This window comes from Python bivittatus, unplaced genomic scaffold (assembly GCF_059951505.1).
Source record: "Python bivittatus isolate LINGU-HERP-01145 unplaced genomic scaffold, Pbiv_v1 ctg000090_np1212, whole genome shotgun sequence".
Taxonomy (NCBI): Eukaryota; Metazoa; Chordata; class Lepidosauria; order Squamata; family Pythonidae; genus Python; species Python bivittatus.
Genome location: NW_028277046.1, coordinates 78433 through 101633, shown reverse-complemented (window position 1 = coordinate 101633; position 23201 = coordinate 78433). Strand labels below are relative to the sequence as shown.

Sequence of the window (23201 nt, the reverse complement as noted above, 5' to 3'; positions counted from 1 at the left end):
GAACAGTGCAATTTGCACTAGACCAAGTGAATTGGGCAGAAAATGCCTTCTTCATTTCACTGGAGGGGGAAATGTTTGCTTTCCCCATTTTTTTCCCCAAAGGAGAAGGTATTTGTGAACTTCTTGCCTGTAGAGCCCTGGCATTTATCTTAATTATGAGGCAGCTGAGGAACATCTGTGTACAGTCCTATCCCTAGTGGTCCATGGGCTTCCTACCTTCTCCCACTTCCATGAAATCTCAAGAAAGTGTGTGTGTGTGTGTGTGTGTGTGTTGTGTGGCACATGGGGAAATATCAGCTAAAGATGTCTAACCAGGGCTTAAAACAATTCTCCAAACGCATGCTACAGCATTTGGCAACAGAAGTTTCTTTCATTCAGGAAGAAAAGCTTTAAGGATGTGCAAAGGAGACATTAGCACAATATTATTCCCAAGTGGAACTTGCCATTGTTGGATTAAAAACTGGACCGTAGCCTCTACCTACTTCTTCCCCAACACGTTGCTTCTAGCATCACAATTTTCCCCAGGCAGCTCATCCCTCTGTTCTCCTTTAAAAATGATGACAAAAAGTAGTGGGTGGGGTAGAAGCCTGACAGAATTAAATGAAAATGAACAGAAATTCCTCCAAGAATGCACCAGGGTGTCTCTGCAGCATACCACGCTGGTAACACACCCATGGGTGTCTACTAGCTGGAAGACATAAACTTCAGCAGAGGATTTTGAGGCCTCAAGGAATGTGGTCACTTCCCTCCACCTTTCTTCCCGTCTCATAACACGACCCTGGCCCCACCACCCACCCAGGGCTGCAACGGAGCCTGGTGACGGAGGACTGCAGGGCGTGTGTATCTAGGGTGTGCCTCTGGCCCTCAGAAGGCCTGTGGGACGGAGACTGGCCACGGGTGCACCACCAAAGTGAAGCGGATAAAGACTGCATCAAACGTTACTTTGGGTGAGAAGGGTCTGGCTAACTAGCTGGCACTTTGTGCTGCAAAGCTGGGTTGTTTATCACCCACATCTAGTAAGGGGCACAGAATATTGGGGCCCAGGAGAGAGTGGCTGGCAAGATCCACAGCGGAAATCATTCTAGCCCTAATTGTATTCTTCAGTCTTTTTTTTTTTTTGAGCTGTTTCTTATTTTCAGTGCTCATTCAAAAGCCAAACGAAGACATACTCAGAGACCGTACTGTGACTTGACCATTTTTATGCACACGCACAAGCACCAGCAGCTGATTTTCTGCTCACAATGAACCGCAGAGCCAAAAGCTGGACTCTCCTGGAAAGGTTTCCTCAGCTCCTTCCCTGGATTCATCAGCTCCATGCAGAAGACGGCCTGGTTATCCTCATGGGGTTTGGCTCCGCCAGCTGCTCCCTGACAGCAGTGACGTGCAGAAACTGAGGAGGTCTCCACCGAGGTCAGCGTCAACCTACCTTGCAGTTCCTTCAACAGCAGACAAAGGATATGGTTCTGCGTGTCTTGCGAACAGAGACTGGCTCTCTGCTGTTGGAAACAGGATGCTGAAAAGTATTGCTGTGTGCGCCAGGAAGACAGCGCTTCCATTCGTATTGTGCACCCAGCCATGCCAATGTAAAACGCATTCCTCTTCAATGAGACCATGGGTTGGATCCAGCTTTACTGAGAGAGGACCTATTGCAATAAATGAGAAAGCTTTAAGGGTCCAATTAACCCTCTATTATTATTATTATTATTATTATTATTATTATTATTATTATTATTATTATTATTATCTGAGGCTGTTTGTCTCCTGTGAAGATGGACCAGCAGAGGAATGCTCTCACCCCTGTCCCCTCAAAGCAGAACCTCAAGAACCACACGCCGCTTCTTCGGTTAGCAAAATGCACTGCCTGTCAACGGAGTGGCGGGAAGCCAAGCAAGATCTACTCAGTCACCCAAGGCAAGCTTTCTACCCTCAAGCCAGCCAAAAAGGAGGAGGGTGGAACTCCTCTGAGATGTATCCAGCTCAAAACTGCTTACAAACTAAAAAATGGAAGCATCTCGGTGCTAAAAACGTTGCCCTGACATGTCCTGGTTTGTTTTCCCTTCCACGATAAGCCAGTCCATCCTTCACAGGCCTCACTGCAACCTACGAGAGCAGGATCCCAGCCCTGACAAGGGCCCACAAGGTCCTGATTCCCAGCAACTCTTAGGTCCGTCCTTTGAAAGTCTTCATACAGGTGTAGCTCCCAGCAAACTTGTGGATTTCTTCCAGCGCCGCTTGTGGAAAGATGCTGCCGAGGAAAGAAACAGAGATTCGTTGGCATCTTAGAAGAACAACATGGAACTGGAGAGAGAGAACAAGGCTGGATGCTGTTGCTGTGATCTCAATGTGTGGGCAACGGGTTCGGCCAGATGCAAAGGGTAACCTCCTGTGAATCTGAATCTTGAGCAAGGACTGCGTAACTCTGAATGAGCACCTGCCCTGCCTGCAAACGTTCCCCAGAAGCTACTGCTGGAAGCACTGCCATCCTTCCTCGCCAACTGGTTGTCTAAAGCTAGGGGTGTTAACTTCTGGCCCAGCCCTGCTTTAGGCGAGAAGCACATTTTTGGCAGCTTTAACAACAGGCAAGAAATGGTGTAGCTCTTGTCTGGCAATTGGCCAGCGGCTTCCAAGAGCTTGAGCTTGGTTGCATTCCCGCTTTCAGTAGCAAGCTTCTACGTGGCCTGCAGATGGTAGGTGCCCACCTTGCTCAAAGAGGCAAAGGCAGATCGGCAGGCTGGGTTTCTTCCAGCAAAGAAAACACCATCCAGAAACACAAGCATCCTGGAGCTGGAAGGGAACATCAAGTCCCGCCATCTGTTTGATGTGGGAATCCAAAATGAAGTATGCCTGGTGGGAGTCAAGAAAGTCAAGATGGCAGTTGCAACCATGCAATCAAAGCCCCGCCCCTTTTTTGACACACATCTCAAGGTTGTGACTGCCATCTTATTTTTTTGAGAGCCCTGGTGCCTGGCAAGTGCCTCCCTAGGCTCTTCTTGTAGTCATCAAGGAAAGGAAAGAACGAAAGGAAAGGAAAGATAAATGAAGGGAAGGGAAGGGAAGGGAAGGGAAGGGAAGGGAAGGGAAGGGAAGGGAAGGGAAGGGAAGGGAAGGGAAGGGAAGGGAAGGGAAGGGAAGGGAAGGGGGGAAAGAGAAATAAGTAAGTACATAAATACATACGTACATACGTACATACATACGTACATACGAAAGGGAAAGGCACTATTAAACCCCTCTGACCATTGCAAGTTTTTTCTACAATCTGTTGGGCCCTGTGCTGAATTGAATGCAAAGGTCTTGACCTTCAAGGGCTTGAAAAGGGCTCTCTCTCCAGTTGTACCTTCTCAAGGCTAAACCTAGATCTGGTCATCTTCATCACCCTTCTCTGTACTGACTGCCAAGGTAGGGGCTGACCGGCACAGAGCAGAGGGCAGCTATTCATTCTCCCAACTCACAAGCTCTACTTGCTGGTGCCACCCAGGAGGCATTCACCTTGTCAGCAGCCCCCTTGTCCTGCCGGCTCATATTCCACTTGTTATCAACTGTCAGCCTTCCAAGGTAGAGCAGACAGGAAATATAACCAGATGACCTGATTCTACTTTATTGTAAGGCTACATTAACAGAATCTCGCAAGTCTGAAAGTACAATTCTCCTGCCATCCCTTTTACAGCCCGAGAAACTAGGGAGGGTCCCTTCTGAGCCTTTTCTCCACCCATTATGCAGCTGTGGGCTGTGCTCCCTCTTATCCGACCATTCCCTAGGCAGCATCTCTTCAGCGTCTCCCAAGGCCTTTCCCACGTACCATTACAGCAGCTAAGGAATGGAAAGCTTCCTTCCATGGGGTCTGCATCCCCAGTGGTTTATTCCCCCCCCCCCCAAGATGTTAAATGTCTTCTGAGATCGGCTTCTTCCTCAGAAGAGGCAGCGACTGAGTTAGAGCACAAGGGAAGAAGAGCCCTGAGTACCTTTTCAGGACAACAAGGATGTGCATTGTCCACGGGAGGAGGAGGAAAGCTTGGTTCTGCTGAACAGCCTCAACCGTCCTTCGGGCCACCATCTCTGGCTTCAGTGGAGGAAAAAGGTTGGGAAACCTGGAAGAGAAACCGAAGCAACCTCAAAAGAGGGCTCCAAGGCGGACTTCAAGCATCCTGCTAGGCCAGTTTATTTTTTGGGGTTCACCCAACCTGCTAAGCCTGTCTTTGGAAGGTTCCTCCAGGGAGATGTGCCTGGCACCAAGTTTTTATTCTTCTTTTACTTTTTATTCTTGCAGGCATTTGCATCCATTCTTCTCTTCATCTAAACACAACAGCTGCCAAGACACTTTGTAACAACTGTAGCTTCTGTTTTAATTTCTCTGCGTCCTAAATCTTAATTGGACTAAAATACTGTGTATTTTAACAGTCCATTTTCCTAGCCACTCGGAAAAACCTGATTTTGAACAGCTGATAAATAAATAAACGAAATATTCTGTCTTAATGTCCCGAATAAATCCTCCCATACTATTTTCTCCGAGAGCGCCTTCTCCCATTTCCTCCTCTCTAGAAACAGCAAATTCTTTCCCTGAGCTGTCACTACCCGCAGCTTTGTGGGTGCCTCCCGTTCCCCCCACCCCAGCCCCAACCCAGTCCGGAGGACAGAAAATGCCAGGCACCCCCTTTGCAGCTGCTTCTGTATGCAGAGACCACCCTTCTTGTGCCTGGAAATGCCCTCGACTGCTGTTTTTCTTCCAATGCTTTTTCCCCCCCAATTGCTTTCCCTGGCTGGGTGGGTGGGGAGCAGAGTTCTTAGGTGATGGGGCGGCTACCCCAGGTCAACCGGGGATTCCCTCGGCACCCACCTGATCCGCATCCCTTGAAACATCTCCGTGCTGGTGTGGAAGGGCAAGACTGTGGTGGCGTTCACCCCTGGGCAGTCCAGCAGGCCCAGCGTCAAGCTCTCCATGAAGGCAAAGGAGGAGGCCTTGGAGGTACAGTAGTCAACCGCCCCAGGTATGGCCGACAAGGCCAGGACCGAGTTCAGGCAGACAATGTGTCCTTTCTGGAGCTCCAGCATCCGCGGCAGGAAGGCCTTGGTGGTCTGAGGGCCAAGAGGGCAAAGCAGCGCTGGCACAGGGGGTACGTGGTGAGCAAGCAGCAGCTGCCACGCATCACTGCAGGGCGGAGGGCCACCACTGGACCGTGCCGGCCAGCCTCCTCAGCAAGGCTCCTGTGGCGCCTGCGGTCCCTGCCTCCCGTACATTGGGTGCTTTGCGGCCATTTCAGCATGTTTTTCCCCTTAAACGTTTGCTACTTTTGCTAAGTTTTGAATCTCCGATGCTGTTCTGAATATATTTTATGTCTGCATCTATGTTACAGACTACAGACATCGTGCCTGCCTGGTAGGGCGGTTCAAAGGAATTTTTTTAATCCCTGGGCAAGTTGACTAAACAATGGCTCAGCCTTGGCTCTGTTGAAAGGGCCTGCTGCGTTGGGCTGCAGAAAAGGAGGGGAAGGGAGCAACTTGCAAAGCACTGCAGAAGCTCATTCAGTGATGCAGAGACTTTGGCAAGCTACGGAGAAGAAGCAAAAACAACTTCTGCAAAGCTCAGGGATGTGTGAGATAACACTGTTTTTAAAAACACAGGTGCCATCTGAGAGCCTGACAAAATCCACAAAGTGCTAGAGAATTCACCCCAATGACTCCCTGAAGGATGCTGGGACGAAACTGACCAGCCAGCCTCAGCTCTGCCTTATTTTTCCTGGTTGCTTCCTCAGCGCGGCGATCTGGGCACGTCCTGCCCGCCTGCCCCCTCCCACTGGGGCCCGTCTCGGCAGTCGGCCTGTTCCTGAAAAGTTCCCTACCCAGAACTGTCCCAGCGCGTTGATGTGTTGCGACTTCAGCAGGGCATGGTCATCGCTGTCCACGAGACTCTTGCCGTGAACAACTGCTGCGTTGTTCACTAGGATGGTGACATCCCCCACCTGGAAAGGGGGAGAAAAAAGGAAGGAGAGATGCCCAGTCACCTGCTGCATCTGGCTGGACCAAAATCACATCCCAACCCCCAGAAACATCTCTCAGAGGAGACAGGCCGGTGAATGGAATGAGGAGGGTTCTCCCAGGGTCAGGGTGGCCAAGAGGGATCTCCCAGAATCTCCTAAGAGAAGATGATACAAGATAAAGGGGGAATCCAGGTCTTCTGAGGTTCTCCAAGATCGCCTGAAAGCTCGTGAGATGCAAATATTTGGAATCCATAAAATATGGAGATCTCTTGAGATTTCAGCCTGTCTGAATTTAATTCCTGGTATTCACAGTTACCGTCTTAAGGATGTTGCAGGCACTGGGGCTATTTAAACCATGGTTTCTTGATCAAGCCATAATGGCTTGATTTTTAAGCCATTGTGGGGAGACTTGCATATCCCAAATAGCTAGATGTAGTGTGTGAGTAACGGTTTTTTGTATGTCTCACAAAAATCCAGAACAACATGGATCAGAGCATTGGACTCCATCTTGGTTCCTGCATCCTTGTGTGATCTGTCAGAGGACTTGGGCAGGCAGGGTTGAAGCAATAGGAGGGATGATGGATGATTGGATCCATTCTCTGCCCCAACTGCGCTCACTCACTCGCTCGCTCATACTAATTTCTCTCCAAGGCTGCAAGCAAGAGCTGCATTCAAATTGCTCACTCTTGGTCACTTTGCATTAAAATGCCATCTCTGGTTACCAGTTCTCTGCACTTTCTGCCCTTTCTGCCTGGGCAACAGCAGCCAACCCACCTTTTCCCGGACAGCCTTGGCTTGTTGGTAGACTTCTTCCCGATTCCCCACGTCACAGACGAAGTAATGGCACTCGGTTCCCATTGCTCGGATCTCCTGGGTAGCCTCCTTCAAGCATTTCTCAGTCCGACCCCACAGGATAATCTGCAAGACACACGTCCTTGTATTTATGGGGGAACCTTTGTGTTATTCCATCCTAGTTTCTCAGAACCGGTCTTGAGAAGGCGATACAAGATAGAGGGGGGACCCTTGCATCCCCAGAGACCAGCAAGGCCTTTCCCAACCCCAACTCCCAAATAAATCCTTGCCAGAGCCTACAAAGCTTAAGCAAATGAGCCATGCCACTGCACGAAAGATCTTAGAACAAGCTCTTCAAGGGGTGGATGGGGGGAAATTGGGTAACTAGTGCAGCAACATGGATGGGACAAACCAGCATCACGGCCCACACCAAACCCATGCCAATCCAGCAGCTCAACTAGGTGCTACATAATGGGCCACTGAGAAGTCAATGGCTCTCTAGCAGCCCTTTGCTCCATACTGAAAGCTTCCTCCCCTCCCAGAAGAAGCTTCTGCTTTTCTGCCTTACTCTCAGACAGCTTGGCACCACTGCTGGAAGAATTTGGACAGTCTTTGGTCAGGATTGGAAGCAGTGCAAGCAGCTGCTGGCTCTCAGATCAGATCAGATCATACCCAGGCATTCATCCAGATTACCTTCTCCTCCTTCCCTCTTTTCATAAGCCAGGATACTTGCAAGAGACACATTCTCCTTTTCAAACAACTACTGACCAGAAAATTGTCAAGGACCCCAGACCAGCAAGGAACAATACTCCCATTGCAGAAAGTCAGTGTGTGGAGGCTCCCTCGCTCGATGACTAGTTTGGAGGACCCCAGGTATATTTGCGGGGGGGGGGGTTACTGGCAGTGACAAGATGCCACAGCCACCAAATTTTACACAGCTAAAGGCACCCAACCCAGGAGGATGGCTACGCTTTCCAACTGCCCTCCACAGTGGTCTCTTCCTTCAGGACTGGGTTTCTGGGTGCACACAATGTCGAAGCCAGAAGAGACTGACCCAGTTTTGCTGCACAAAACTTTTAGCTGCCTTTTCCTGATTGACTAAAAATAGAGCTGTGGAGAGGAGGATGTCAGCAGATAGTTCCACTCAAAGAAGCTGTCATGTTGTGGCCACCATCTTGACTTCTTAGCATACCTGCAGACACCCCTGGGTCTTCCAGGGGCGGTGGGGAGGCAGCTAATCTCAGCCAGCCATGATTATGTTTCTCCTCTCAAATCTGAACTGCAGGCAACTGAAAGAGGGAGGTGTTCAACCCTCCCCTCCCACTTCCTCTGGGGAGAGAATGCCGCCATGGTAGGACTTTCAACTGCTGTTTACACTTTATCCATTGACCTGCGGTCAACAGATACAAAGGTAGCATTCGGCAGCCCTCAGGAAGGATGAAATATCTCAGATTCTGTAGCTCTAACAGGGGTAGTGATTCTGGCCCTCAATTAATGGTGAAATGGCCCACAGTTACGTGTGCAAACCCTCTTTCCCTGCACCAACTGCTCCCCAGCAGGTCGCAGCCTTCCGGGCTTCCGTTTGGTGCCAAAGCACCTGCCCATTCAAGCCAGGCCCGATGACAATTTCAGAAGAGCTATTTGGTAATCTTGTGTGCAGACAAGAGTGCTAAGACATCTAAAGGTCTTTACTGAAGAGGGAGAAAACCTCTTGATGCAGAGGGGCTGACAATCAGGGCAGATCGCTGAGAATTAGGCAGGGTGGGAAGGCGAGGAGGAGGAGGAGGTGTTGGTCAAGAATGGAAAGGTGGAAGCGTCCTTTCAGCAGTATCAGGAGTTAAAACAGGGCAGAAGAGACCAAAAGCACTGCGCGTACTTTGTGTTGTAAAACTGAAAGCCCTGGAAGCTAATGCTAACTGACAATGCAATCCTAGGTAGGTGGGTTTGGTTTTGTGTTTTGGTGCATGAAGGAACCCCATCTCAAGTGAGGGAGGAACTACAGCCTCTGCCTGGTCATTTCCACATGGAAGGCTTCAGCTTCACTTCCACTGTGCTCAACTGTAAAATCTGGAAGCCTCACTACTTCTCAGCACACAAAGGGGGTCAGTCAATTATTCGGACTGTCTTCCCAAAAGTTTGGAGACACTTTCTCCAACATTCCCATCCATCCCACTGCTGTAGTTTTATTCCTCCCTAAGGCTGGGATAAGCAAACCAATGCCTTTCAGATGTTTTGAAACGCATCCCCCGTGTGTCACAGCAAGCACGGCTAATGTATTCCATGGGTACCAGCTTGGCTAGCCCTGGCCCAAGGGAATCCTTTTTGCAGCCACTTTCCCAGCAAACTCTGGTCTCCACACCAGAGGCAAGGGTCAAAAAAGGCAGTGGGTGCACTGAATTGGAAGCTGACCAAATCAGTCCCTGGCCTAGCCGGACGAGCATCCTCCGGAGTCTGGGAAGAACGGCCACGCCGCAAAGAAGGAAAATTGACGCTGCAGGAGGGAAAAGATCCAGTTCAGAAACATGGCAGCAACCAAACTCTCCGGCCCCTTCTCAATCCGCCCCCCAAGTCAGGGACAGAGTCGCTACCAGGTCATTGGAAGAGCTCCAGATCGTCCAAAAGGCAGGAAATCCCGTTTCCCACCTGCCTGCATTTGTATGAGACTCTCCCTCCTCCAGAGTCCCATCGGCGTCTTCCACGAGGAAGAGTCTGCCGTAGCCAGTATCGTGTCCAACCACATACATAGCAAGGCTTCGTTGCAGCCAAAGGTGTGCAGTGGCCTCGGTGCTCACCAAGCAGGCTTTACAGCTTCACACATTCCGCAGTCCCAGCCGGTTGCGGCTCCTGTGATAAACAAACCATAGCTAAGCACAGGGGTGGTAACCAACTCATAGCTCCTCTGTCCAGTGCCTGAAGTCCTCCTCTGACCAGGCCTGCTGCAAACAGGAGGCTCAACTCCCTGCCCTTCTGATGTGGGAAACGGGGGAAGGCTGGGGTGGGGCCATGAAAAGAGGCAACAAGTCAACCTTCTCCATTGCAGCCCCATCCTCCCCAGATACACGTCTCCACAAGAAGGTTGTGTGTAAGGACGAGTAAAAGAAAACAAGGAACCGGAGAAATCCAGTCGTCCCCTCCTCTTCCATCTCCCACTGGATGGTAAGGGTACTGGCCCACCTTACAGAGCAGTTGCCAAGTGAGTTGGCAGAAGCTGCTGTGCTTTGAAAAGCTAGCACGTTAATAGCCCCAACCAAGGTGTACCTACTCTGAGGCAAGTCCCACCGAAGCAAAGAGTTGCCTGAAGTTGCTGGGAGTCAAGGGGCATATAAATGCAGCAACAACAACAACAATAATAATAAGCACCTTGGGTGCCATCCCAAAACATCTGGAGCACCCCTTGAAGACCCTCAGCATTGACAAAATCATTGTCAGTCCATTGCAAAGGGCAGCTTTACTTGGACCAGCTTCCATCCTGCCACGATACCTTGAAAACCACCAAACAGCAACATCTGCCTGTCCCAGGTCCTTGGGAAGGACTCGATAGGTGGACAACAATGCCAAATCCAGCCTAAACATCTGGCTGACTATGCTTGATGATGATCATCATCATCAATAGCAATGACTTATCCCTAGTCCGTATCTCTACAGGGTTGCATTATTTCATGTTAGCCTAAACACAGCCTTGAAGTCCTGCTTCTCCTCATTGCCCTTTTAAAGCATGGACAACCTTACACAATCCTTGCACACTTATATTCATGCACCCACAGGGGCCTGGTGCTACTGGACTGCATCACATACAGAAAAAAAAAACGAAAAGGGGCATCAGGTGAGGTCACAAGCTATTGTGCCCATTCAAAAGAGAGGTGAGCAAAGTTGGTGTCTTCATCACTGAGTTGCTTGTTCTCACGGCTTGCCCCACACAGGTTTTCTTTGAGAAAATGCCACCCAGATCACAGCCTGGCAGTAATGATTCCTTTAGCAACAGTGCTCTTTCATCTAGCAGGCAAGGAGACATAATTAAGCAGCCAGATGGCTAAAAAGGGCAGCAACGACAGCTTCCCGGGTAATTAAGCCTAATTTATGGCCAAAGAGGAAGGCAAATGCACTTTTAGCACCAGCAAGGTGGCCTTCCCTTACCCGAGCAATTAATTAGAACCAATTTACTCCTTGCAAGGACACAGGTCAAACCTGGCCATTTCGACCCTTCTCTGCCAGTGTTCAGCGATGCTGTGCCACTAGGGCGCCAGCCATCTTTAAAAAGCGCAGAAAAAGCAGAGTTTTTACATTCCCATTTAGAGCACGTTGGCAATGTTTTCAAAGTTCAAAGCTTGGCACAGTATGGAAAAAGACGTACCTTGTGCATCAACCCAACTGGCTGGGTTGGGTGTCCCTACAGAAAGTCCCTTATGGATGGCAGAAGGAAAACTAGATATAACGTGGTGTCAGTTATGTTAAGAGTTAAAGCCGTCAATGAGTGTCTACAACTGCAGACACGTCTACGTTCACGTCTTGGTCTCCACGCTGCTCATCTCCTCCGTCACTTTGTCTCAAACAGCTTGGCCCACCTCCAGGACTTGCCCGGGACATCGGCCTTTCAGCCCATCCTGAAGGCTGTGAATCGGCAGGAGGAACTGTTGCCAACTCAAAGCTGCTCAACGGAGTTGCCGGAGTTACATAATCACCGCAGAAGAAAAGTGGCAGTGGGAGCCACATGGAACAGCAGCCACAAAGGAAGTGAAATCTGGACTCAAAAAGCCACAGGGAAAATGAAAGGTGGCACAGGACCAAGAGAAACTACAAAGCAACATCTGGAGGCATATCTATTAATATGGGCATAGAGGGCAATTTGGAAACCAAAGATCCCTAGGGACAGCTAGGGCAGCAGGATGCAATCAAAGCAGATACCCGTGGGTCACCAACTTACCTCCCCCCTGCCCATACTGACTGGGGATGTGGTTATTTTGTTTATTATATATGTTAAGATCGCCCACCTCCACAAAGGCTCTGGGCAGCTTACAGAATATCCTGTACGTAGTTTTCAAGGCTCCACCAAAACCACACAAATGCCCAGACTAAAACAGCAGCTCCAATGTTCAGAAAAAAGATTCCCCGGGGGTTGCGCAGGGCCCCTCACCCCAGTCCTGAACAGAGCCAAGTCTGAAGGGTCTTCCAGAACCCCTGGAGGGTGGGAGCTGCCCGCATCTCCTGGGGGAGGCTGTTCAGAGGGCAGGGGCAGCGACAGAGAAGCACACTTCCTCCGTCCCTCAAGACAACCTGGAGCACACCCACTCTGCCCAACAGGATGGGCACAAAGTATTGGTAATAGGCGATTCCTCAGATCATCATGATGGGCTTTTTTTGAATCGCACCTGGAACCCACTGGCAACTAGTGCAGCTCACGTAGCAGTGATGACACAAGAAGCACCAGTTACTGCTCGCGACACTGCACTTTGAACCAACTGTAGCTTTTGGACAGAGGGCAGCCCCACATAGAGTCCATTGCAGTAGTCCAATCGTGAAGTGACTAGGGCATGAGAGACTGTTTGAAGGGCTGTCATCTACCTTGGCCCACCACGTCTGGAAGAGAGTACCTGAGAAAGGCTGCTTACTGAGCAGTTCATACAACCCACCAATCTCGCCAGATGTGATTGATATGGACTAATGCAAATGCAAACCAGTCATGGATGTCCACCTAGCCAAAGGAAGCCCCGCCTCGTTGGAAGTCACTCACGGCCCCATCACCAATCAGAGTATGCTATGGGACAATACAATAACAGCCAACCCACTCACTGCTTAGGCTGGAAGGGCAGAAGAGAACAGATCTGGCCTTCACCAAGAGCTTACATTTTCAACTGAAAACCCCAAACCATCTGTACACGGGGTGCATCCGGCCCAAAGCAGCCAACCACAGAAAGAGAAAACAAGATGGCAAAATGGTAATCATCACCCAGTTAAAAAGCTAAAGCATTTACAAGGTGTTTATAACCTGCAAGTTTCATTTTCAGAAAGGAGTGAGAGCAAGCCAGTGCCCAAACAGCGTGCAGATGCATTCACAGAAGAGGAAAATCCTTGGCAGCATCACCATCATCCCACCCCATGTAAGTCCTAAATTAAGTTCAAATATATATATAACAAATTTTAAGGAGGGGGTAGACAGAAAGTTGCCTTGAGAAGTAATGAGCTTGCCTGGACCACAGCAGCCGAATGGCCCTCTGGCTGAAGGTTATGTTGCTTGTCATCTTAACGTGTGAAATGCTTCACAACAGACGTCCACCCAACTCAGTATGTTTCAAATGCCCCGGACTCCAATTCCCATCGGTCTTGTTGGGAGGGATTATGGGATTGAGAACACCTGGTTGTAAAGTCTGCTGACATAATGTATGTCAGGAACAGTGAATCCAGATGTTGCTGAACCTCAACTTCCAGCAAGCGTCACATCTTAGCCTGGCTGGAGCTTGGAATCCAACATCTGAAGACCCACTCTAATGTAAACAGAATGCCCTTTGTTGTGCTGAGGTTATGCTAGGTTGGCTAATTTGGAACAGTTGCAATACTCTTCATTAAAATCCCTGATTTCATTGTGACCTTTTTAATGCTGAGATGAGTTTGAATGGATTTTCATTCTTCATACAGTCCCCTGGAAAAAGGGTCATTTTCAAAAGCAGCTTACAGGTTTATAAAATCATTCTGTTAGCAAGCAGCTTGAACCGGGATGTCCAACATAATACAATTATGTATTCCGGCCATGAAAGCCTTTGACAATACAATTATGTTTTCCTTTGAGAAAATCTAGAGTATAATCCTTTGCTGGGACTTTGGTCCTTGAACGAGCTAAATCACAAAGAATGTGGAGCATTTAAAGCAGATTAAATCAGCTACGTACATAGGATGTAGCATCGAACAACTTTATAGCTGAAATGCTCAAACATTTCACCTGGTTCACATTTTTTCAGGGAGTTGACTCAATACCTAGAAATTCTACAGTTTTCAGCTAAAGGTTGATTGTGGCAGGTATGAATCACATTAAATCATTTTTTAAAATCTAAAATGCATTTAAAACATATATGCCAAGTTAAAATGTATTAAAGTGGGTTTTTAGGGCAAAATGAACATAAGAGTATTTCCTGAAATATACATTTTAAACATGAATATAAATCTTCATGCATTTCCATTTTTTAAAAATCCAGACACATGATTTTTAAGTAAAGACAAGATTCAGGTAACACCCTAAAACTTGAAGGTGATTTGGGATCCGTCACTATATCTTGCAGCCTGAGCTGCCTGCAGTCAGGATGAAAAGAGAGCAGCTGTGCCTTGAGTTTGAGGCACTGGAAAGAACTTTATAAAATAATACTATTATAAAAGCCATTATAGCTACGGCTGAAACATTAAAAACCTGCAAGCACTAGAACAGGAGCGTGCATATATCTAGAGTTTTGTTCTGCATTACAGTAATTATTGCAACCTTGTTTCAGCCACGATTCAATTTTGTTTGGTGCAATAAACTTGGAAGGATCAAACAATAAAATTGTTTTCAACAGGTAAAACACAACAAGGTCTCAGTGAACTGCCCACAGAACTCTGCTTGGGCCTCCACACCTTTTTATGCAAGCTGAAACAAGAATATCCTCTGAAGGCATCTCTCTGGTATGAGATCCCCCCCCCGCATACACACACACAAACGTTTGCTCACTCCTGTATAGACATGACTGCAATTCTCACTCCCTCAAGATCTTTGCCAGCAGGCAAACCGGAACGTCGCCAGCCTGTTTCCGTGCTTAATTGGCTGACCCAGCCAACGCCCCCTCCCCAGTTGCCCAAGGCAATTTCATAATGCTGCTTCCCAAAGATCCAATTTACTAAGCACCGTCTTTCGGTGCAGCGACACCCCCCCCCCATTAAAATCCTGCCTTTGCTTTTCAGAAGATCTCGGATAATGGGACTGGAAAAGATTGATTTGCGATGGATTTTGGAAAAAACACAAGCAACACCGTGGCCATGGCAGCCACAGGCTTGGCAATACGGTGCATGATTGCTCCCAATGCCTGGTTCACTGGCGCTCATTGCGCCATCCCCAGTTTTGTGGGAGTTGGTGCCTTCAAGGGAGTCGTGACACCTGGACAAGCCCCTGAAATGTTCTTGGCAGGAGAGGAGTGACTGACCCAAAGTCACCAGCTGGCTTTTGTGCCCAAGACAGAACTAGGACCCACAGTCTCCTAGGCACCTTTCACCCCTGCGCTGCCCTGGCTGCCAGGCTGGAGTTAGGCCTACCGTACCTGAGCTCAGAAATCTGTAGAGTCCCAGATGCAGCCCAGAGGAACCGAAGCCTCTCACCCTCGCTGCTACAGACCTAACTTTCTGCAGCCCAGAAATGCTGGGAGCCTGGCTGGGAGAACATCGGTTTTAGGCCTTGGAAAGGGCCCCAGAGGCAGTGGATGGGCTAATATGCTGAAGGCAATTTATGGGCCAGTCCAAATATAGGCAGAAAACGAACTAGCTGGGCAGGCTGTGGCAGGCAAGTAAATGTGCCAGAGAATGGAGATATGGACATGATTTGGCACCTGCTTCGAACAGAAGTGAGCCAACTGAAGGATCGGCCACGGGGAGAGAGAATCTCTTCAGAGGCAATCCGAACGCTGCTCTGACCATTCAGCCGAGGGAGAGTCAGGAAAGTCTTCTGAATCCCACAGCATGCCCCAGAGCAACGGAGGGCTTCTGGGCCTGGACAAAGGACTCCCACTCCCGCATGGCACAGACTGGCAGGGGGTGGAATAAGGTTCCCGGCCGGGCTTCTGTCCTGAAGGGCTCTCCGGCTCAGCAGTCAGCTCACCCAGCAGACATGGGAGGCGTTCTGATAAAAGCCACCCAATGGCGTTGGCCTTGGTCAACCCCCTTATCGAGTTTTGCAAGCGGCGGCCTTGGGGGTGGGCAGGGCGCATGTGCAATCAGAGGGGTGGGTGCAACTTCTCCATCCAGACTGTGTGCAGGAAAGACGAGAAGTCGGAAAGGCTTTTGGTTTGGGGCAAAAGGCTGGCTAGACTCTCCCGCGAACCGGACCGCGGGTTAGCCGCACAGCTGTTGCGCTCGGGTCGCCTCCGATGCCCCCACAACGAAGCTGGAGGCTGAAAAAGCTACCAAGCAAAGGAGTCCACGTTTCTCCACTGTTGCCACATCCAGCCCCGGGGACACCGCCCGGCTTCCCTCAAGGGGAGCGTCCTTGCCTAAGCGTCGCTAACCACGCGCAGCACGGCCCGCGGGATTCACAGAGCAGAGAGCGCGCCGCCGCCAAGGGAGCCAGATTCCGTCCCGGGGCTGCCGGAGCCCGCGCGTGCTCCAGGTGCCCCGACGGCGCGTCTCGGCCGGCCCTCGCTCGGCCTCTCCGCAGGGAGGCAGGCGGCTGCTGGGAGGCGAGGCCGGTCCTGCCCCAACAAGGGCGCGCGCGGGATGCGAGGGGGAGAGGGAGCCCGGAAGTTAGGAAGCCGCACTTGCAGCGCCAGGACCCGAACTCGGGGCCGAGGCCGGGGCCGTAGGGAGTCCGTCGCGGGCGACCTTTGGGCCCGAGCTCTCCAGGCAAAGGCTTCGGTCACCCCCGACTTCCGACCTCTGCTCCGAGGGGGCTCGCGGACCCCACAGGGTGCCTGGGGGCGGGGAGGGAGCCGGGCAGGGAGCCAGGCAGGCAGGGCGGGCGCTCCCGCAGCGACCCGGACCTCTGGCGGGGGCGGGCGCGTCTCGCAGAGCCCTCCCGGACGGAGCCGCGGGTCGCCCGCCCCGCTCCTCCCGGCCGCGCCCGCGCTCACCTTCCGGGCCCCGCGCCGGGCGAACTCCCGGGCCAAGGCGCGCCCGATGCCTCGTCCTCCGCCGGTGATGAGCACGCAGTCGCTGGCCAGGTCCCGCAGTTTGGCGGGCAGGAGGCAGCCCAGGAGAGCCTTCGCCGCCAGGCCCAGCATCTGCCCGGCCAGCAGCAGCGCGGCGCCCAGCCGCCGCCACGCCATCCTCCGCGAGGGCGGGGGCGCGGCCGCTCCGGCAGCCCGCCCTGGGCGGGGGCCCGAGGCCGGGCGCCCGTCGGGCCACGCAGAGCGCCCGCCCGGACAGGGGGCGGCGGCTGCGCCAACTTCCGCGCCGCCGGCGGGGGGCGCCCTCGCGGCGCGGGGGACGCGGGCGGAGGCCGGCCGCCCGGCTCGGAACTGCGGCCCAAGCCGGGGGGGTCGGAAAGTTTTCTCCCGGGGGTCCGCAGACGGGTCGGAGCGGGAGGGTCTCTTTTCTGCAGCCCCCGACTTATTGGCCAAGGGGCCCTCCCACTGCTCCTCGCCGCCGTGCGCCGGTTCCCCAAAAGCGCCCGGGGGCGGCGGCTGGGGCACCTCCGGCCCTTCGGGAGACGGCTGGCAGGCGGGGAGGGCGGGCGACGGGCGTGCGGGGCTGGCGAGGGGCTGCTTTAATGGGGAACGGGGAGCGCGAGGCAGAGCGCGGGTACCCGTCCCTCCTGCGCGTCAATCCCCGCCACCGCCGCCCCTGCGGCGCCCTGCGCGCTCCTCGCGCTTTCCGAGCGCGCGCCAGCCCCGCGCCGCTTTTATGCCCGCCGCGCAGCCGGGCGGACAGCTCCGCGCGGGGGGCGGGGCGGGGAGCGGCGAGCCAAGCCCCGCCCCGCGCCGCCCCCCGCGCCGCCCCGCCCAGGCTCCTGCCCCGCCCGCTCGGCAACCGGGCGCCCGCCGCGGCTCCGTCCGCGCCCGTTCCCCTCTCCCCCTCCTGCCAGGCCGGCCCTCCGGCGCTCCCCTGGCCCGGGCGCCCGGACGGATACGAAGCCCGCCGGAGGCCCCGTCGGAAGGACCCGCCGCCCCTTTGCCGGACGGAGGCTCTCTCCGGCGAGGGGGCGAGGCGCTGAAGGCGCGGACTTCAGCTCCCGGAGCGCCCCAGGCCGCCTTCCCTCACCCAGGAGAGGCAGGGCGGGCAGCACTCTCGGCAGTCAGGTATCTTTGGTCACCTCCAGCCATCAAACTGCTCAGAAAAAAATCTGGAATAAATTCTCAAGCTCCTGAAAGAAGAGAGGAAGGAAAAGCCTCCCGTTTGCAGCTGGGGAGGAGTAACGGGACTGCAGTGCCAACTTTTGGCCCACAACTGTCACACGGCAAAGGGCAGTTCCCCAGTCATATCCTCGGAGGGTCCAGAGAGGCCCCTCGGATCCCTCCCGTGGCTGCCCGGTTTCAGCCATGCGCCTGGGCCGGGTGAGCCCTACAAGCTCAAGGTTATTCAAGGCGAAGGGAGGATCTGAACCCAGGTCCTCCCATCCCTGAGATTCTCCCTCTTTGCTGAGCTGAGGTCACACAATACACGGACCCCGAAACTCAGATTACAGTGTATAAGTGGCCATGTTGACAGAAGCTGCTGTGGCGAGAGAAATGCCACCATTTTATGGCTTCGCGAGAGGGGGAGGCAGCAGTGGGTTCCCACCACACGCTGAATGACAAACCACCCTTTGACTGCCTTAACCTAGCCTGTGGTGAACACGCTGAGAGTCTTCCTCACTCCATAGCCAGACCCCGAACTCGGGTAGCCACAACACCCGGAGGACCAGTTCCTGTCATTTTTTATTCCCCCTGTGGTGTGTGGTGCCCTACAAAACATTCCTCCTGCCTTTTTTCTAACTGTTCTCCAAGAGGCCTGCCAGGAAATCAGCCACATCAGCCTCCCCCCAGCATATTCAGTCCAGAAACAGCACAAGTGTTGGAAGCTGGGTGGGAGAGAAAGTCTCTTCAGTATCACGTTCTGACGGAACATTTTTATATATCAAACCTCTTCCTCAACTGGACAGTTATATGTGAGACTGTGAGATCCAGCTCAGAATTCAAAAACTACATACTAAAATGTGGAGCTGTAGCGAAAGAACTTACCAAAATGGTTTTATATTAAGGGAAGATGCTATAAATGCTTTCTATAAAGGAGCCTGCACAATGTCCGCGTTCAAAAAAATCATGTACGGAAATATGCATTTGTAGGAAATGTGTATAATGTCTGTATTAGAAGCACAGAAAAGTATTCCCCTTTTGGGTGAACCATGCTGGAACCAACGTAAAGCTGAGGGAATGGTAAAACTGAAACAAAACAAGTGAGTTGCGTTCATTTTTATAGCTTTGTTAAGGTTAACATTTTTAAGATTAACTATTAATTTTGGCATGGAAAATCATGATTTCCCAAAGCTATTTTGGCCGGCTTTGCTACATGTTGCATTCAGCTGGGTGCAAAATACTGCAACTTCGCAGCCAAGTGCAGAGGAAAAAAATTGCCTTTTTTCCCCTGTTAACACTGCAAGGTATTGTAACAGGGTTTGTTGTTGTTGTTTACCCCATACATTCTAAGGTAACGGTTGGGATACTATACTTTCAACTCCATGTGTTCCCTCAGAAACTGCTAGGAAGTTGTCCACAGCTTACCAAAACTTTCCTGAGCTTGCAGTCCTTGGACGCCATCTAGTTGTGACCAGCTGCTTAGCCAGCAAAGAGAGGGGACTGAATTGGGCAATTCCATTTGCGTTATAAAAAAGAGAAAGGGTTCCCACTTCCACGCCTCTTTATGAAGAACTGTGGGGACTGCAGAAAGACGATGGTTAAAGTCTTCATCCGTTTACATCTGCCAGATTCAACAGAGAGGATGGTATTGGGTCAGAAGAAACGGGTGGCACCACAGGAGACTGGTTGGAGTAGGAGGGGTCCTTGGGGGTCCCAAATAGAAGTCTCCATGTCAGATGCTGCCCAGATTTGCTCAGAAATCCCCCCCCCCCCGACTTGTTCCACTATCGATTGAACTTCACTTAGAATCAGGACATTTTCCTAACGTTCAGGCACCAACTGGCTTCCTGTAACCAAGGGCCAAAAACTTGGGGGACTTGAAATGATTTGGGGGAGGTGAAGACCACGGGAGACGAGACGAATACAAAGTGGGCATGGCTGTTGAAGTGTACATTTTTTTACATTTTTTTGGATTTGGGGGAGAATTTGGGGAAAGTTTTACATTGTTTACATGACCTCTGGTTTCAACCTTATATCACAACTGGTATGTTTTCACAGCCTCAGAATGGTGGGAAGCCATCCCAGTGATTCTTAGTAATTGTGGATAGAGTTGTAGGGGTCACAGGAAAAGGGGTTTCAGGGTCCACCTGCTTCTATGTAGAAACATTGTCCTGTATGTGCACCAGTGGATGGAAGGAAGTGAGGTGACAACCCTGATTTGTGCCACAAATCTGGTGGGAGGCAGAGGCCACGTTCACAGATTACGTTAAGCAATAATGGGATCTGTTTGTTTTGGGCGGACCGCAGTGGGGTCAAACCCAAATAGAAATGGGAGCCACTAAACTGTATGTAAGGATCCCTCTGGGCCGCACATTGACTTAGAAAGCCACGTGTTTGTATATTTCGTTCTTTTTATTAATTCATCAAAATCAGATAGCAACTAAATATAATTATTACATAAAAAGGAAATGCAGTATTATGAATTTGTTTGCAATATTTATGTGTATCAATATGTATTTGTGTGAGGGGCATGAAATGGAGAAATACTGTTAAGTGTGATTCCTGTGGGAAAACAAGAACCTATGGTTGACCCCTCCCAGCCTTAACCTATCATGGGTCTTTTAACCTTAGTGACCCTTCTGTCTTTAGGGCAAGGATGTGGTAACCCATATATGAAACCTCCCAAGGCACAGAGGAATTAGCCTGTAATTTCCCCTTCCTTTTGGTGCCCCTTCCTGATGGTAGAGATACATAAATGTGAACTAACTTAGTGACCCTTCCCTGGATATTATCTCTTATGATACCAGACTTCCTAGTATTGTATACTGTCCCTTATAGGCATATTGTCTCTTTATGATAACGAGATGTCACCCGACAGTCAACCATCATAATAACCTAAGTTTGCAGCAGTATGATGCGCAAGGTCATGAAGAGGCCCTAACCAATCATTATCCCTCCTTTTGGCTGTTTTCTTGAACTTAATGTATAAAAACCCCAATTTCTTTGTGTTCGGGGTGCCTCTTTTGACAGAGGTAGCCCCTTTGGAAGTCGTCTGAAAATAGGGTCTGGCCAGACCAAGGGCGCAGGGAAAAAGTCACAAAGAGTTCGAGTCCCTCGCACCCCCCTGGAAGGTGTGGTTGAAAGCTTTTGTGAATTAACCCATGGAGATAAGAACTTAACAACAGGTACCTTAAGTCACTTGTGCACCTCCGTATGGCCGAACTACCTTTTGGACAATGGGCAAAGGTGGCCGGTCAACGGAAGTTTTAAGCTGAGTAAAATTGCTAGCTTAAGAAGGAGGTTGGATTATTTGGGGAAACCTAAAGAAGATAAGTACGTGGCTATATTCCAAAAAGTGGCTACAGATGAATCAGTAAGAACAAAGTGTAGGATCTTTGTGATTCAAGGGGAAGATGAGACTGACGGGGGTAGTGAACAGAAACCTAACACCCCAGTGTTGCAGGAAGAAAAGGAGAAGGTCCCTCCACCCTATGCTCATTTTACCCAAGCTCACAGACAGTGAGATCCTTCACCCCCGCAGCTATACCCCTCACTGGTCCCTTAGTGATGAAAGGTCACCCCCAGTCCTCACCTTTTAAGGAAAAAAACAATGGTTATGGGGAGACCCCAAAGCGCAGGGAGTCAGTAAACCCTCACCATCAGTTATTCCCGTTAAGGCAGACCCCAATATCTGACGAGCAGCGGAGGACTGAGATGGTGTTAGTTTACACTCCCTTTTCTACTGCTGATTTGTATAATTGGAAAAATAATATGCCTCCTTACGAACCCTAATAAAATGGCTGAATTGGTGTTATCCGTAATCCGAACCCATAACCCAACCTGGGGGGACTTGCAGGCAATGTTGAATATGTTTTTGACAAGTAAGGAAAGGAGGTTAGTCATAGCTGCGGGAACTAAAATAGCCGAAAGGAGGGAGCCGCAGTGGCAGCTGCTCCAGAGGTTTCCTGAGAACGATCCAAACTGGAATCCACAGGATCCTGCACACCTGCAGAGGCTGCAGACCCGCCAGCAGATTATAGTGGAGACACTGAGACAAGGACTTCCGAAAGTAAATAATTTATCAAAAATTTAGGAAGTGAAGCAGGAGGACAGGGAAACCCCAAGTGCCTTCCTAGAGAGAATTTGTCAGGCTTTTCAAAGATACACTGATCTGAACCCCGGAGAGGAGGAGAACAGGAGGATGGTGAATATGATTTTCAATGGACAGTCAGCCCCGGACACTAGTAGCAAACTACAAAAGACAGAAGGGGCTTCTGGAATGAACATTTCACAATTGGTAGAGATCGCTTACAAGGTTTATGCGGGATGCACAAGACTGGCAGAACAGAAGGAGTCCCAGGGAGCGAGAAGGAATGCACTCTTTCTGGCAGCAGCCATGCAAGAGCAGCCCAGAATGGGGGTGGGGGGGAAGTAGAGGGTCCCGCAGAAGAAGAGGGCGAGGAGGCTTAGATAGAGGTGAAAGGCGTGGCATGGGGAGCAGCGGGGAGAGACAATGCTTCCGATGTGGAAAACCAGGTCACTTCTGACAAGAACGCCCTCAGCAGAGGCTAGAGACTGTGATGTACTCTGAGGAAAAATAGGGCAGTCAAGGGTGTTGGTGCCTCCATCCACTGCTAGTCCCCAAACCCTATGTAAACTTCCAAATAGGGGACAACAGGTGCACAGCCCTAGCAGATACCAGGGCAACCCAATCAGTATTAAACCCTTCTTTCAATATTGAAAAGACCTCAGAAAAAGTCTCAGTAATGGGGACATCAGGTGCTGCTATGGCTGCTCCCTTGCTGCAAGCTGTGGAATGTCAGATTGGCAAGAGGAAAGTAACACACCAGTTTCTGTATGTACCTGAGTGTCCTATCCCGTTACTAGGAAGGGATCTTCTGTCTAAGCTACAAGCCACAATCTCATCCGATGGGCGGAAGGTTTGGCTGTCTATGCCTAAACATGAAGTATGAAGAATAGCAGTATGCCAAGAGGTGGAAAGTGAGAGGTCTATGCTAGAGAAGGTGGAGGCAGCAGTCAAACCATGGGTATGGGCAGATGGTACACCTGGAAGGGCAAAGACTATAGCCCCAGTGGAGGTAACTTTAAAATGGGAGCCCAAACCCCATGTATGAAGCAATATCCTATTTCAATGGAGGCAAGGAAAGGGTTAAAACCCACTATTGACAAATTCCTGGAACATGGGCTCATCGTTCCAGGGGCGTCTCCTATACTCCTATTTTACCTGTGAGGAAGCCGGATGGGTCATATCGTTTTGTTCAGGAACTGAGACAGATTAATAGAATTGTAGTCACAATTCATCCGGTGGTGCCAAACCCCCATACGCTGCTGACAAATATACCAGCCTCTGGGGTGTGGTTTTCAGTTTGGGATTTAAAGGATGCCTTTTTCTGCATCCTATTGGTGGAGGGAAGCCAGA

At 50.8% G+C, this 23201-nt stretch overlaps 1 protein-coding gene across 7 annotated transcripts; it reads right to left on the bottom strand.

The window, feature by feature from the left end:
• Window positions 1–1182: 1182 nt before the first annotated feature.
• DHRS3 (dehydrogenase/reductase 3) lies at window positions 1183–17327 on the bottom strand. Of its 7 annotated transcripts, XM_088136677.1 has the most exons (8): window positions 16559–17327; window positions 6747–6890; window positions 5835–5954; window positions 4832–5070; window positions 3960–4085; window positions 2700–2844; window positions 2105–2245; window positions 1183–1643 (listed from the first exon to the last, which is right to left on the bottom strand). In XM_088136677.1, the coding sequence occupies exons 1-8, from the start codon at window positions 16751–16753 to the stop codon at window positions 1629–1631; spliced, it is 1125 nt and encodes a 374-aa protein (XP_087992803.1). In that variant the 5' UTR covers window positions 16754–17327; the 3' UTR covers window positions 1183–1628. The 7 variants fall into 7 exon arrangements, 6 of the variants coding, with proteins under 6 accessions (XP_087992803.1, XP_087992802.1, XP_025027208.1 ...); XR_015795459.1 differs by lacking the exon at window positions 2700–2844 and having other exon boundaries at window positions 16559–17319; XM_088136676.1 differs by having other exon boundaries at window positions 1183–2245.
• Window positions 17328–23201: the final 5874 nt, after the last annotated feature.

Bases quoted from the DNA above. Each gene is read 5' to 3' on its own strand.
- DHRS3 (XM_088136676.1), bottom strand. From the start codon at position 16,753: ATGGCGTGGCGGCGGCTGGGCGCCGCGCTGCTGCTGGCCGGGCAGATG. The intron at 5,071-5,834 runs GTAGGGAACTTT...CTTGGCCCTCAG, and splicing joins ACGCGCTGGGACAGTTCTGG to ACCACCAAGGCCTTCCTGCC. The intron at 4,086-4,831 runs GTGGGTGCCGAG...TTTCTCTTCCAG, and splicing joins TTTCAAGGGATGCGGATCAG to GTTTCCCAACCTTTTTCCTC.